At 36.5% G+C, this 15,420-nt stretch overlaps 1 protein-coding gene across 2 annotated transcripts in view; it reads right to left on the reverse strand.

The window, feature by feature from the left end:
* The window catches only part of rbfox1 (RNA binding fox-1 homolog 1), a 160,156-nt gene extending 151,689 nt beyond the window's left edge, over positions 1–8,467 (reverse strand). The window contains exons 1-2 of one of the 2 annotated variants that reach the window (XM_040121660.1): positions 8,372–8,467; positions 968–970 (exon numbers count right to left, since the gene is read on the reverse strand). In XM_040121660.1, the coding sequence (XP_039977594.1) occupies positions 968–970; positions 8,372–8,467 (99 nt within the window). The remainder of the gene's footprint in view (positions 1–967; positions 971–8,371) is intronic. The other variant, XM_040121653.1, reaches the window with a different exon arrangement.
* Positions 8,468–15,420: the final 6,953 nt, after the last annotated feature.

Genomic DNA, 15,420 nt, shown 5'->3' on the forward strand with positions numbered 1-15,420 from the left:
TCTCTCTACAGGTCTGGTAAAACACCTTAATCTGCTCTTTGAACAAGAGCTACTTCTCAACAAGGGCTCACTTTCTCTTATAAAAACACACAGCTCTGTGAAAAGCATACGCAGTCCATTTACAGTGAAGAGACAGTGAAAAGCCACTTTTCCTGAACCACCTGGCTGGTGGTGTTGAATATCTTAAGGAGGAAAAAAATCAATCAATAAAAAAAAAACGATGAAAAAGCCCTTCTGTTAGAAAATGCTACATACAAAATACAACAGTAACAGTACAACAGTAAAGACAAAAAAAAAAATGTTACTTATATGCTACCTGAGTGGGGTACTTAAGTAGGAAGCAAACAATTTTTTTAGAGATGATGTTTTTGGGTATTTTATGCATTTTATTGTATAGCGATAGCTAAGCAGTGGAAGGAAATTAGGGAGAGAGCAATAATAAAGGTCCCTGGCCAAACCCAAATACCAATCTTAAGCTGCAGCTGTGCTGCTGAAAAAAACTGTTTTCAAAATCCGCATGTTATTCATAGTATAACAGACACAGCCGGTTGATGGGGGCCAGAGGAGGAATGAGCTATGTAATCCTATTGACCTCATAATTTTTCTTCCATTCTCTCTTGATAGTGCATCCATTACTTTGTCATACTTAATTGTAATTTCACTTGAAAAATGCAACAGTTAAACTCCAATAATAATAGTCTTAAAACAAGATTTAAACTCAGGTCTCCTCTACAGCACAAGGCCTTGAGATTAGATAATAATGCAGGTGTCATCTTAAAGGAACATATCAGTGCCTTTGCACAGTCCATTAAATTTTATATGCTTACAACTTACAATACTGACAGCCATTTCAAAATTCCTGCAAGTGATGCTGACATTTTTAAATGTGTTTTTCTAATTTCCAGGAGCCCACTGGTTTCACTTGAATTTGATACACTATCAAAATCAACTAACGAAGACTTGAAACTTGCTCAGCATACCTAATGCATTATGATCAAACACACAGCTGCACTGATTTTCATTAAAGTTACTTAATTTTAGATTTGTAATAGTGTTAAAATGGCAGATAATTTGTGAATGCATTCATATGCTGAAGTGAAAGTCTGACAGGAGAGCTGTCACATAGCATTAATAAGCAATGATGTTCGGAAACTCAACGGAGAATACAAATCATCAGGCATGAATGTCTGTGAAGTATGTCATAATTTTTTTGAAATGGTGGTCTATAAAAATTATTTTTGATGACTTCAGACTGCACCACAGTTTTAGCTGCACGAGAGCACATAAACGCACCAAGTCAGATGTGTGCTCTCATTGGTTGATCAGGGCTGGAGGAAACGCATACTTGTTGGTAAACAAAAATAAGTAACTCTGCAAAGCAGTGATGCTTTCACAGCAAAATTTTAAATAGCAAGCCTCATGATGAGAAGCTTAGCTTAGAGCTAAGACAACAACTGTGGTCGTATCAGTTGAGCCAAAGTATGCTGACGAGGAAATAGCGCTGAGGTGAGCAGAGAGAGACAGGGGGAGGAAAAGAAGAGGAAAACACTGCCACTACATCATCAAATCAACCGGAACACCAGCCTCTGAAATAACAGATGGTGGTGGAGCTGTAACACATGGCAAACAATGTAGTTCACAACAGAGTGTTTTTGCTGCTATGAATGGGACATTTTGGCGGTGCTGTTGGAGTTACAGCCAGGCAGCGATGTAGTGGATGAACCTACCTGTGTGACAAACCATTCTGATTTCAATGCTCTTGTGGTTTCACAGTAAAGTTGAAAAAGTTGTGCATCCGTCTTGGCTCTAATGTTTTGGTCAGAAATGTGGTGTGCTTCACTAAACAGAGTCTGTCTAATCAGAATCACTCATTGGTGGGACATCTGTGATGCTAACTGACACAACAGAGAATTACACAGAAGGAATGAATACCTCCGCCGGAGAAATTAGAGCTAGGATATGTTTGTTTTATAAAAAAGTAAAAGTCTGATAAAAGCAGGTGAAGCACTGAATTTTAAGGTGGGTGTACCTGAAATTTCATTTAGAAAATTTAAACAAAATAGCAAAATATTACAATAGCTAAAATATGGCTGTATGCTTTGGAAAATGACTGGCACTAACAGAAGGTATAAAAGGCCACTATCATTTCAGTTTATAATGTTCTTAAGTGTGCATACACTAACAAACAAAACAGCAATTACTACAGTTAGCACAAACTAACTGCCACACGTTGAAAAACTGTAGCCTTGTGGGCCCCTGAGGGCCTAGGAACCTAGGACAGTCCACTGTGCACACAGCAATCCTGCTTTGATTGTAAAGATTAACAATGGTTTCCTTGATTTGAGTACTGCTTATTAGCAAACACCAATGATCAGTAATCCTCCCAGCGCATTTTAGACTACAGGTGACATTAAAAGCAATAGCCATGGAGCAGTATTTGCAGAGACGTATTTCATCTGTAACATAGTTCATGATAAATACAAACAAAACATCTCCTCTGTAATGTAAAAATAGATTTGAAGGTCTGATTTAAAATTAGACACACACAAATAAAAAGAAAAAAAAAAACAACAAAAAAAAACAAGTGGGACTCATTTAGACAGTGAGCTTTTAGATAGACTGAAACGTCCATTGGTCAGAGATGGCAGCACTGGACAGCATTCTATCTCAGACAGCAGATCGCAAGTTTAGCCAAAAAATATGTTGTATGCAAGATCATAATTGTGTATTAAAATACTCCAAATGGCACCCATAGTCTATTTCAATCTTTGCTTTGCTGGCATTTTAATTCTCTCCCTAAAGATTGTGAAATACCCATAGTAAGTGGAACTAGTATATAATGGTCAGTATTCTTAAAGTAGGACAGTATTTAACACTTCTAAGTATTTTATTTACCTCAAACACAGAGAGAACCACGCCATTATTTCTTATTTCCCATTATAACTATATTTTATCATTTTTAGCAGAAAGTCCCCCTGTTTTGTGATCTGCTCCAGTTGTAGTTTGCTGTTGAGGTAAATTCAACACTTCCTCCATTTTTTGTGTAATTGTCATAAATTAAGGATAATGGATGTTTACACAGAAATAACATCCATTAGAATCATGCCAATCATCATTTCTTTTTAAATAGAATTGAGAAATAGTGTTAAGCTACCATCAATGGACCTCAACAATGCCTACGCAGGTGTTTCAAATTAAAAGCCCTTTAGCTGCTAAAAACAAATACTCTACCTTTTTCCAGTCTCTTAATGTGATACCTCAGCAGAGAGTGTGGGTTTAATTGACATTAGTTTAATGTGGAATGGTAAATAACAATGCACAAGCACTGGGAATAATTAGTGAATTAAAACATTTATTTTCAAAAGAGAAAGTGAGAGCAGCAGAGTGGTGAGTATGACATGACGCTTTTGCTGTAGTGATGGAATTAGTGCTGTGGAAATGAACATTATACTGAATGTATCATGTGAGTCATTGTAGTACAGGTTATTTCACCTCTCTGCAATGTTTTTCACCTGGCATTTATTAGGGACCGGTCTTTATTTTTTCATGCTGGCCACCATTTATCTGAAACTCGGCCATTATTTCAATACTAAAATTCCTCCCAATTCTTGTTACCATCATAATTTTTGCAAGTCTTGGGGAAATCATATGTAACAATAGCATCTACAATGCAGTGCAGTAACTCTCATGACACTATCACTACTATTTCAGAAAAGTCACACTTCTTCACCCATTAAGTGTTTTGGTCTTTTCTCTACTATTGGATGAGAGCGTCAACCCAGAATTGATTTTCCCCAACAGTATTCATATACACACATGAGCAGGGGAACATGGTGTGTACATGATTAAAGAATATACTCTTTCACACATTTATGTGATAGAGTATTGAGTTTTTTGAAAAGAACAAAATATGTAATGCATGTGTTCAAATAAATCAAGAACTCATCGAAGAATGAATCAAAATGTACATCAAAAAATAATTAATGCGCAGTGCTGTCTGAAAATATATACACACACTCACACATATACACAGAAACCCCAAAGGCCTTCAGATGTATTCAAAATGTCTTACACGGCTCGACTATATATAGCTTCAAAGACCCAGATTCCCTCTGTAGGGAAGGGACACACACACACACACACACACACACACACACACACACACACACACACACACACACACACACACACACACACACACACACACACACACACACACAATGTTCTGGCATGCCAACACATTAGCACAATCTGAAATACTCAAAAATTGCAATCTGAAAACAAAAGCTGTCTCTCTCACATACACACACATTCTCTCACAGCATGTAGTGAGGGATGAAAGAGCTGGATAAAGGAAAAAAACTAAGGGAGGAAAGTTGCTTAATGACAAATTGTCAGATTACAGAAGCCATTTTCTCTACTCGTCATTTAGTTCTTTCATCCCAGAGTGCTGTTAAAATATTCTTCTGCTTCAGGCATTTGACCAGTCACACTTTCATTTCTTCATACTCGCTCCCTTGCATTTTCTTTCTCTGCTTGTTTTCCAGACGTTGCAGTAGAAGGCCCACAGTGCCGATGTACTTGAAAACTGGGTCATAAAAACCTATGGCATGCTCACCAACACGTTGGTGACTGCAAACACTGTATAATGGAAATAAAGAGCTGTATTCATTGTAAGGTGGAAGCAAATGTGGTGTTTACCTTAGGTTTTAAAATGCGGATGTGTGGGGAATCTTTTGTTACTGTATTATACATTATCATCATGTTTTGTATTTGTACAGGTCTGTGAGCAGGTAACAAAATTCAAAACTGTCAAACTGTCACCTCTTTCTGTGGAAAACTGAGTTAAAATAACATATTTAGAAATTCAAGACCCTGCACTTACAAACCTTTCACATGTAAAATGAGAAATGTTTTTATTGAAAAATGTTATTGAAAATATTTTCACACCCCAAGTTGGGATGTAACAACTAAACTCATAACTAAACTCACCAACATCAAAACTTGTAACTGAATTCAAAAGCTCTAAGCCACAGGCTCAACTGTACCTGGCCTGACCCTCACGGAGCAGGGCTGTAACTCAGAACTCACGTGTACCAAACAGTCATAAACTGGTGTATGAGCTCAAAACTACTGCTGCACTCTTTTACAAGAATGAAGGCTCAGTCAGAGGTGAGCGTATGGCCACATTCAGAACTTGCCTCTTCCATGACAGCATACAAAACATTTAGGTACTAACTGACTGATATCAGAGACTTTGACAACCTTCTCACTTTGGGATTATTTCTTTGAATGAATGCAGTATATTCACAGGACATTTGAATACATGTGAATAAATGTTGAGATATTGTATCGATCATACTGTATTTATAAATAATTTCTCTTATCCCATCTCCAAAACATCCCATGTATTCAACACAACCACTGAAGAGAAAAAAACAGTAATCCACACACATCCATTTTACTCCATTACACTGACATGCATGTATGAGTACAACAGAAGGCCTCATGTAAAAGCATAAGTCTCCAGTATCTGCATACACAACAAAAACCCATCTGTATTTATTTAAAACACAACTACTTAAGTATATGCACGTGTTTGTATACACCTGAAGGCCTCAGAAGAAGGAAATAATGAAACAAGAATGGAAAAAGTAACTAGATAAATAGGAAAGAATGCAATAAAAATGGAGAAGACATCAAAATGTTAAATTATGGCTTATTTTTATATTTACTGCTAAATATCGATGTTCAATATGTCAATCAAAATATTCTGTTATGTATTATATTTTCACCTTTTTAAAACTTGAATATTACTCAGGAATTATTAGTTATTCTGATTGTGTTTTTATTTATTTATTTTTTTAATCTATTATGTCTAAATTACATATTAATGTATATTACGTTATTTTAAGTCATCACAGTGTAATTAAATCAGATCACCAAAACAGACTTCTACCATTTATGCAACATTGCATGAATGCAGAAACTCTCTTGCATTCATTCCTCTTATCACATCCAGACTCACTGACTGCAACAGTATATTCTACATTAACTATAAATCTTCCTCACTGCCTACAAGGTTCTAAGTAACTTAACTACTCCTTACAGTACCTCTCTGATCTCCTCCACCAGTCCACACCGCCCACTTTTGGTCCAGAGAACCAGGCTCTTAAAGATCCCACAACTTAGTGCCTGAACCTGGCCCTTTTCAGCTCCTGCTCCTTCTCTCTGGAACTTGATTTGATATTTTCCCCATCAGCCAAAGCCAAAACCTCTGTCAATCAAACTCTGTGAGGGTAAGGTAATATGACCATAGGATCTAAATAATAAATATTTCTTACAATTTTATATTTTTTACTCAATGGGTATTTAAAAGTGGTTTTTACCATTTCAGAACAAATAAAGTGATTAACTGATTGTCGAATGTCAAATTACTAATTCCTACATTGTGTTGCTGTGCTGGCTGTCATCCCTGCCCAGGTTCAGCAGATGCAAGAAAGCTAATTTTGTGCAGGTGTTTTCAATGGGACAGAGTCCCTGCAAAAAAACCAACACTATATAGAACACACAGTGATGGATGTATAAAAATGTAGCGCCATCTACTGGGACTCATTACAGCTGATGATCGATCAGTGGGTTCTCAAATGATCAAGGAACATGAGGCCTGTGAAACATGATCAAGTTTCCATTCCACAGCTTCTTTACTGAGAGACATGCTGCTTGTATATTCGTGCTTATACGCACACGCATACTCACTCAAAATGTTCTCTTAACACAGACAGTTCACTTACTCGAAGGAGAGACGATAAACAAAACACATAGAATAAATGGTGAAAGAATTATACATCTGTGACCATAATTTAAAAGTAATTATTTTAAAAAGTAGTACCTGAACAATCAGAACAATGTGCTCTCTTCTCTGATGGAGCAAACAAAAGCATTATTTTCAAAAATCCACTCACAAAGCCAGTTCTATACTCTGTTTTGTTCGGGCCTTAAATACTCATTCACATGTATTGACTTCAATAGGTATGGCTAGCCCTTTATGTAACAGTAGAATGAATTCTTTCCTCAACTGTGTTACACTAGTTTACAACATGTCAGTAATACTTCTTATTTAGTTTAAGTTTCACTGCCATACTTGACTTCTAATTTTTAATTTCAAATTGCCATTCAGTCTACAACCTAAGTTTGAAAATTAAATTGCAAACTGACTACTACTTTTGAATTTGAAATACATCCTGATTTTAGCTAATTTCTGATGGAATTAAAGACAAAATCATAATGGCTGGATTTTTTCAGGCTTCATTTTTTAAAATCCGTCAAAATCCAGTTATAATGAAACTAACCCATATAAAAATGATCATGAAAAGGCCACTTTCATTTCATTTTCATAAAATAGAACAGCACATAATTCAAATACAAATGCTGAACTCCTATGTTGCAATTTGTCTGCCAATCTAGAAATAAATAATAGAAATTGTGAAAATACTATTATTATGCATTTTCAAACATGAAAATAAAATATTTAAATATTTCTTTTTAATATTGGCTGCCACAGACTTCTTTATGTTAACATTAACAGAAAGTTACTAAATCCCTAAACCGAATATTATCCTTAAAATAATTTCCTCAATTTTAACTATATGGTCAACAAATTACCAATTAGTCATTTAATCAAAATAATTCACAAAAATCTTAAAGATAAAATCCTTCATGTTGTTGCAGCACTAACAGCATTACTAATTCAAGAAAAAAATTGGGTGCTATATGGAAGATCATACAATGAGTCTTTAATTAAAAAAACAAAAATAATGAAAAATAACAGACAAAATATTTATTTATTTAATTTATTGTTAAAGTCACACTATTACACTCCCTACTGACAAAATCACAATTATTTGGAACTTCTTAACCTGGAAAACAATATACTTAATGTAGTAATTAGAATACAAAGTAAATAAAGGAATATTTGCCGAGCACGCAGACATGGTATTAAAGTTTATGGTTTTATAGGCTATAAACCTACAAAATAGAGCAGGATTGTCCTGATCCCTGGCCTCTCCAACTACCAAATGTAAACATCACTGAATCTTTCCTGGAATTACACTTAAACCTTTTTCATCTTCAAAGAACTGGAAGAGAGAGCCTGAGTATCAACTGTATGCAGGACAAGCAGGACTGATTCTTCTCAAACTGGCAAAAACTGCCAATACGCATTTAGAGATGCTAGATATCCACATACTCTTTGTGTTTCTCTAATTTTGCCCTGTAAGCACGAACATGTCCAGCAGCCGCAGCAGATAATGGCATATATACAAGATGTAAATTTACATTGACAAAATTAAACACGCACATACACACTTACCTGCTGTAAATACATGAAGGTGAGGGCAGCGCAGGACAGCTGAGGACAGGCGTCCACGTTGGGTAATGCCACGCATGTTCCTCCAGGATGCTGCATGTTCCCTCCTCTAGCTAACAACACAAACTCCCTCAGCCCCGACAATACTCAACCCTGGTCTGATCGGCGAGGTAGGGGGAGAAGCAGAATTAGCAGAGTGAGAGAGAAACAAAGAAAGAGAAAGAATGATTGGCAGAGAGTGAGCAGAGAGATGGAGCTTCAAAGGGAGCAGCAGCCAGTCCCATACGATGGAGACCCGTGCGTTTTCTGCTGGCAAGAAGGTAGGACGAGTGCTGGCAGAGAGAGAGAGAGAGAAAGAGAGAGAAAGAGAGAGAGAACTCGACTGCAGTGTGTTTGACTCAGTGTGTGTGTGGAGGCAAGCCAGCACTCACTGTGACTGCGATCGCTGGAGCGTGAGGGAGGCAGAAAATTGTCTCTATATGCCTGTGTTTCTAATGTGGTGTGTGTGTATTTGTGGTCGTCGTGCGCGTGTGTTTGCAAGTGCGCTTTTGTGTCAGAGATAAAAAGAGTCCAGCTGTGTGTATGTGTCGTTTCCTGCAAAAATGCTGATCTCTCTCTCTCGCGCGCGCGCTCTCTCTCTCTCTCATTCACTTGATGAATTGAAGTTCCCTGACATGTGTTACTGGAGGCGATCGTGGATGCTGACTGCAGCAACAATACAAGCCTCTCTCTCTCTCCATTGTTGACGGTTGATATTTTATTCCAATCACATCTTGTTTCTACTTGAAAACATTCAGATAAAATGTTAGGGATTGTTGTATTTGAAGTCAGTCGTAGAAGTCAACTCCTAAGTAATATTAGCTAGTTACACACACACACACACACACACACACACACACACACACACACACACACACACACATACAGACACAAACACACACACACACACCTTTGTACACCATAACAATGGATTTGAAACAAAGCCATTAAGATGTGATTGAAGTGTAAACAAAAATATCACATTAACCGTTAAGGAATTACAGACCTATCAGACAGATGGCAGGAACTTTAGGGGTGGCCAGATCAAAAACTTGGTACATTTGGTACATTAAAAAGAAGGAATGCAATGGCGAGCTCAGCAACACCAAAAGGCCTGGAAGGCCACGGAAGAGAACTAAAGTGGACGATCGCAGAATTTTTTCCTTGATGAAGAATTACCCCCTCAAGACATCTAGCCAAGTCAAAGACCCTCAATATATCATTGTAAAGGTTTACAATCAAGAGATCCCTTCATTAATGTTAATACAGGGGGTTTACCACCAGGTGCAAACCACTATTAACACTCAACAACAGGTAGACCAGATTAAACTTTGCCAGAAAACAAATAAAAAAACCTGCCCAGTTCTGGAACAAGATACTCTGGATAGATGAAACCAAGATTAACTTGTACCAGAATGATGGGAAGAGAAGAGTATTGGGAAGAAAAGGAACGGCTCATTTTCTAAAGCATACTACATCATCTGTCAAAATGGTGGGTGCAATGTTTTGGCATGGGCATGTATGACTTCCAATGGAACTGGGTCACTAGTGTTTATTTATTATGTGACTGGTGATAGAATTAGCAAGATGAATTCTGAAATGTGTAGGGGGTATACTATCTGCTCAGATTTAGCCAAATTACTGAAGACAAAACTGAAGGCAGAGAGACCCATATACAAGCTGAAGGTACTGAAGGTAGCTGCAGTAAAGGCCTGGCAAAGCATTTCAAGGGAAGAAACTCAGGAGGAAACTCAACATATGTATGTGTATGTATACATGTGTATATAGAGATATAGACATATATATCCATAACTACATATATATACATAACTGAAAAACTGATATGTCACTTTGACACAACTGTTCAGATCCTTTACTCAGCACGTAGTTGAAGCTTTCCCTCAACCCTGACCAGTCTCCCTGTCCCTGCTGCTGAAAAACATCCTAGAACTGTTAAAAAATTTCAACTTAACAGCTTCACACATTGCAATACCACTAATGTAATTTATATGCTCAGTTGCCTATGTGGCATGGCTAATGCAGGCCACACAAAACAAGCTTTGATGTTACTATTAATCACTATGTTATAATCATGAAGGTATTTTATAAAATCAACATAAATGCGGCATAATAACAACACCTTTAGTGTGTGATCACAAACAGGGTTAGAGGTGCCAAAAAGAGGTGTATGACATTGTTATTGTATTTTGTACATGTATTTGATCCAATCTGGAGGATATGCAGGAAAAGTGCTGGTTTCATGTGTAGAAAAATACTGGTTTAGTGGGGATATAGTATTTTTTTTAACTACTGAACTTAACTGTTGGCATAAAGCACAGAGACCAATAGCAAATACTTTCTGCAATTCTAAGAGTAATCTACAAGTACATTTTTGTTGTCCTTTTGGCTTTAACACTAAGATTTTTTTCACTGCTGAGCTGTCAAATTGTTTTTCAAAGACCATAGAACTGTCACAGTTTCTGTACATTTGCATTATTACATTTGATATACTTTAATTTTTCTGCTAAGTAGAACTCAGTGGAGGAAACTTTGTGTAGCTATTGGATAATGTAATATACTTGTTCACCTTAATAATTAGAAGGAAGATGATATCATCATCTCATGCCTTACATCACTTACTCAAGATCCTCCTAGAGGTGAGCAATCTGTTTATCATCCACCTCTAACCATTTAATATGATCAGAAATGCACACTAATGATTAAGAATCATTTTTCTGTCATTTTTTGTGTCAATAAACAAATTGATAAGAAAAGATGTGTTTTTAATGAATGTAAAGAATAACTGTATAATTTAACACAGCAGTAGTTAGACTTAGAAAAGGCAAGGTAAGTTTATTTGTATAGCAACTTTCAGTAACAAGGCAAGACAAAGTGCTAAAGTTTGAAGAATCAAACAACTTTTTTACAATCATTTGTTTATTTGACAACAGAAACGCGAAAAAAAAAATTTAATTAGGGCATTTAAATGGTTAATGTGTCCACATTAAAGCAGTGTAGGTGATGGTGGAGATCAGGACACGACAGAATGGACAGGTCTTTAACTAACTGAGACTGTCTCCACACATAGTGGCTGTCATCAACAGTATTTTTGATTTCTGAACTAATGTTGGCTGGTTTGCAATTCCACATTTCTTTGGATTTTTACAGATGAACAATATTAACCCATAATTTTACAACAGTCTGGTGCTGGTTGCACAGAATTTAAAAAACGGATCTGCCGTGCGTAAGCGGGGCTTGACAGTGCACAACATCACTCTTGTTACAGACTTCAGATGGAACAGACACTGTACGTGCTGCCTTCAGATGGCTTTAGAGCCAGCAGAGTAAAGGGAAGCTGTTAAGAATCACTCATTAATCTTTATTCAGTCTGGCTGTCAGTAATGGCATTTGGAATTTTTTTTTTTTTTTTACACGATGGCATGTCAACTGTTTGAAAAATGTTGAATAAAAGTGGAAAAATTAATTAAACACTCGTAAAGGCGTTTGTTACATTTTAGGGACGTTTGCATGGCTGTGCCTTCAATAAATGAAGTGACCAAAATATTATGGAGCATTCTTGGCACCGAGATTGCAGTGCACTGCTGGATTGGCATTGCCACACCCTCTACCGCACCTCTCCTCCGATTGGGGTGCACTGATGTTAAATTAGAGCCCTAAAGGTCTAAATTTCATTCCAACAATGCACAGACAAGGATCTGTACATTGATCTCAAAACCTGCACGAATAAAACCAAACTATACCCATGGCTGGACACAACTAGAGGTAAGTGAGAAAATATACGTTTTTGTCTTTTGGGTGAATTGTCCCTTTGAAAGGCAAATATGATCATGTTATACTGTATTTGCAAAAAGCAAACTACATATCGGTATAGCCCTCGCTAATAACTTGGTACAATGTGTGTCTTGAGTTTGCTGTTGTTTTGGTGCATGGTGAAATGCAAGTGTGTGTGTGTGTGTGTGTGTGTGTGTGTATGAGAAAGAGATAGGGAGAGAGAGATAGAGAGAGGGAGAGAGAGATGAACATAAAGGACAATGCAAGTATATTATGGGATTAAGCAGAATACTGCAACTGCATGGCTGCAGGCTAGGAGCTGCTTTTTATTCATACGTTCAAAGGAAGACACGCCACCTTTTTTTAAACTCTGCTTCTTCTCTTCCACCTCTATCCTTTGAGCACATCTTTATTTTGCTACCACACACGTGCCATAAGCCAGGCCTATAGAGCAATTGGCAGAGTTTTTATCAGCATAAATACCGTCTCCACCACAAAGTTGTAAATATTAAACCTAAATTGATAAAGATGGGGGATTTGTCATATATATTTTGCACAGAAAAAGAAATTACATGTCATTCTGACATAAAGGAGGTACTCAAACCTGTAGTCTATTTGCTCACATGGTAAATTCAGCACAACTTCCACAGCACAATTCCATTAGAGCAACATAGTCATGCACTCTGCTGCTAAGTAACTCTGAGTCTCTCTTTTCAAAAAAAATAGTTTTTATTCACTAATAGCTTTTACTTTTTTTATTACTATTGTTCATAAGTTACTTTCAGTGAAACACTTTGAAACATCTGTACAGGAAAATAACTTTCATTGACGCTAACAGAAAAATGGAAGCAACTGGAAATATTTCTGTTAAAGATGAGAAACTCTTACTAAGATATTATAAGATATAAGAGAAACAAACAAACCTTTGTCTGTTATATAATCCTGTTTTAACAAAGTCCTGGGGGTTATGTGATCAACCGTTTATGGTTGTTTGTTTGTTTGTTTGTTTGTTTGTTTGTTTGTCAGCAGTATTACGCAAAAACTACTGACCTGATTTTCATCAGACTTGGTGGTTGGGGCATGGGCCAGGGAAGTACTCATTAAATTTTGAGGCAAATCCAGATCATTTACTATGAATTTGAATATTTTCCTCTGAAGTCTGCTGTGCGTTATTTGACACTGGCCTTGGCGGACATCTGCACTCTACTGAGATCATTTTCTAGTTCCCTCTGTAGTAACTGAGAATTTACTCAGAATAATACCTAGCATTCATGTTCAGTTCACAATTACCTTTCCAACCTGGAAAGGCCCGATCTCATCAGATCTCTGAGGGTAGGCAGGTTGGGGCCTGGTTAGTACTTGGATGTGAGACCACCTGGGAATACCAAGCACTGTAATCTTGGGCGGCTGTGACTCAGTAGGTAGAGCAGGTTGTCCACTAACTGGTGGTTTGATCCCCAGCTCCTCCATTCCACATGTCGTGGGCAAGATACTGAACCCCAAATTGCCTCTGATGTATTATCGGTGTGTAAATGTGTGTGTATAGAAAGCGCTTTTTGTATAGAAAAATTGTTGTATGGATGTGTGTGTGATGGGTGAATGTGGCAGTACTGTAAAGCGCTTTGAGTGGTTAATAAGACTAGAAAAGCTCTATATAAGTGAAGTCCATTTACCATACTAAATTCATGATCAGTCATTTATTTATTATCGTATAAGTCCATTTTGAAGCCTTAATTCTATCTGTAAAATTGTAATAGAACATTTCTGAAACTTAACTGAAATAAAACAAATAATTTCCATAAGATAGAAACAAAAAATGTAAAGGTAAATATACTTAATTAAACCAAAGGTGACAATGATATTTCAAAACTAAGTAAAAATGAAAAAAATCATTAAAAAAATGAAATGGCTTACTAACAGAAACAATCATTTCATGTTAAAAAGAGAAATGAACATGTGCACACACAGAATGATGTTTAAACTGGTATGTATGGTTTAAATATTGCTGTGTCACAAGATGTTAACTTTTACATTATAATCCACTCTGAACCCTGCCTATTAGTTCAGTATGGTATTTGTCTCCAGTTTTTAAAATGGTTTTTGCTACTGAGGCCTCCTCAGGAAAATGTTTTGATGTGTAAATTTTGAATAATATTATTTAAGCGTAAAAAAAAAAAAATATAAGCAAACTGGGATGGGGGGGGCCATGGCAGCCAGTGTGTCATTATGTTTGTTTAACAACTGTTTAGTTTCTGAAAATTCCTAATTGTATTATTGACGGGGGGTGAATGAATTTGTTTCACTGTTTTGTACTGATATCACATAATGAGTCTTCTGCATCTCATTAATAAATTTAATTTTTTTTTGAGAAAAAGTACATTTCATACTTCTTTTTTTTTTTTTTTTTTAGGTGTGTAGGTTTTGAACATTTCTGATTTTTGGTGACTCCAATAGTGATAGTATCACAAAAGACACCATGATAGACTATGCAAGAAGGCCTTTGCCCAGTCCCTCCCTGTCACAGTTGTTGGGGTCTGCCCTGGGTTTTAGTATGAACAAGGTGTGGCTCCTGTCTTTCTCCTCTCCTTCTAGTGTCCAGGTCCTCCTCCTCCCTCCCAAGTGTCCCAATGCTAAGTGCCAGCAGAGAAAGAGGCAAATGCTAAAGCTAATGATATATAGTATTGATGAAGGTAGTTGAATTATGAGTAGGGGTCAAGGGGAGAGGGTCTGGCTACTGAAGCCAGTTCAGCTGGGGTCTCTACTGTGCTTTGATGTTGTTTTGCAGTGTGTTGTGTTTGTTGTGTTGTTGTTGTTTTGTGTTGTTGTGCTGTGTTGGGCTCCACAGTTTGTTTGTTCAGTTATCAATCATCAAAAAGTAGTATAATATCATAATCTATATCTATCTGTCTGTTATCTGATAGCAGAAAGAAAAAAGCAAGCAAAGAAAAAAAGCAAAAAAATTTCCTATAAATCAAATGTTTGTCAAATCACAATCAAAAAAAAATAAAAAATTTAAAAAAAAAAAAATTACCAATATGTAAGACCCATCAACTATGAAAAATCCTCAATGATTGAAGAAGGAAGCATAGAATGTGTTTAATTTTTTAGAAAAAAAAAAAAATAAATTAAAAATTATAAATATTATCAAAATTATTAATAGAATTAGATTTTGCAGCAATTTTGAGCAAAAAGTTAAACAAGCAAAGAAAACAAATTTAAAA

Source organism: Xiphias gladius, chromosome 3 (genome assembly GCF_016859285.1).
Source record: "Xiphias gladius isolate SHS-SW01 ecotype Sanya breed wild chromosome 3, ASM1685928v1, whole genome shotgun sequence".
Classification (NCBI taxonomy): Eukaryota; Metazoa; Chordata; class Actinopteri; order Istiophoriformes; family Xiphiidae; genus Xiphias; species Xiphias gladius.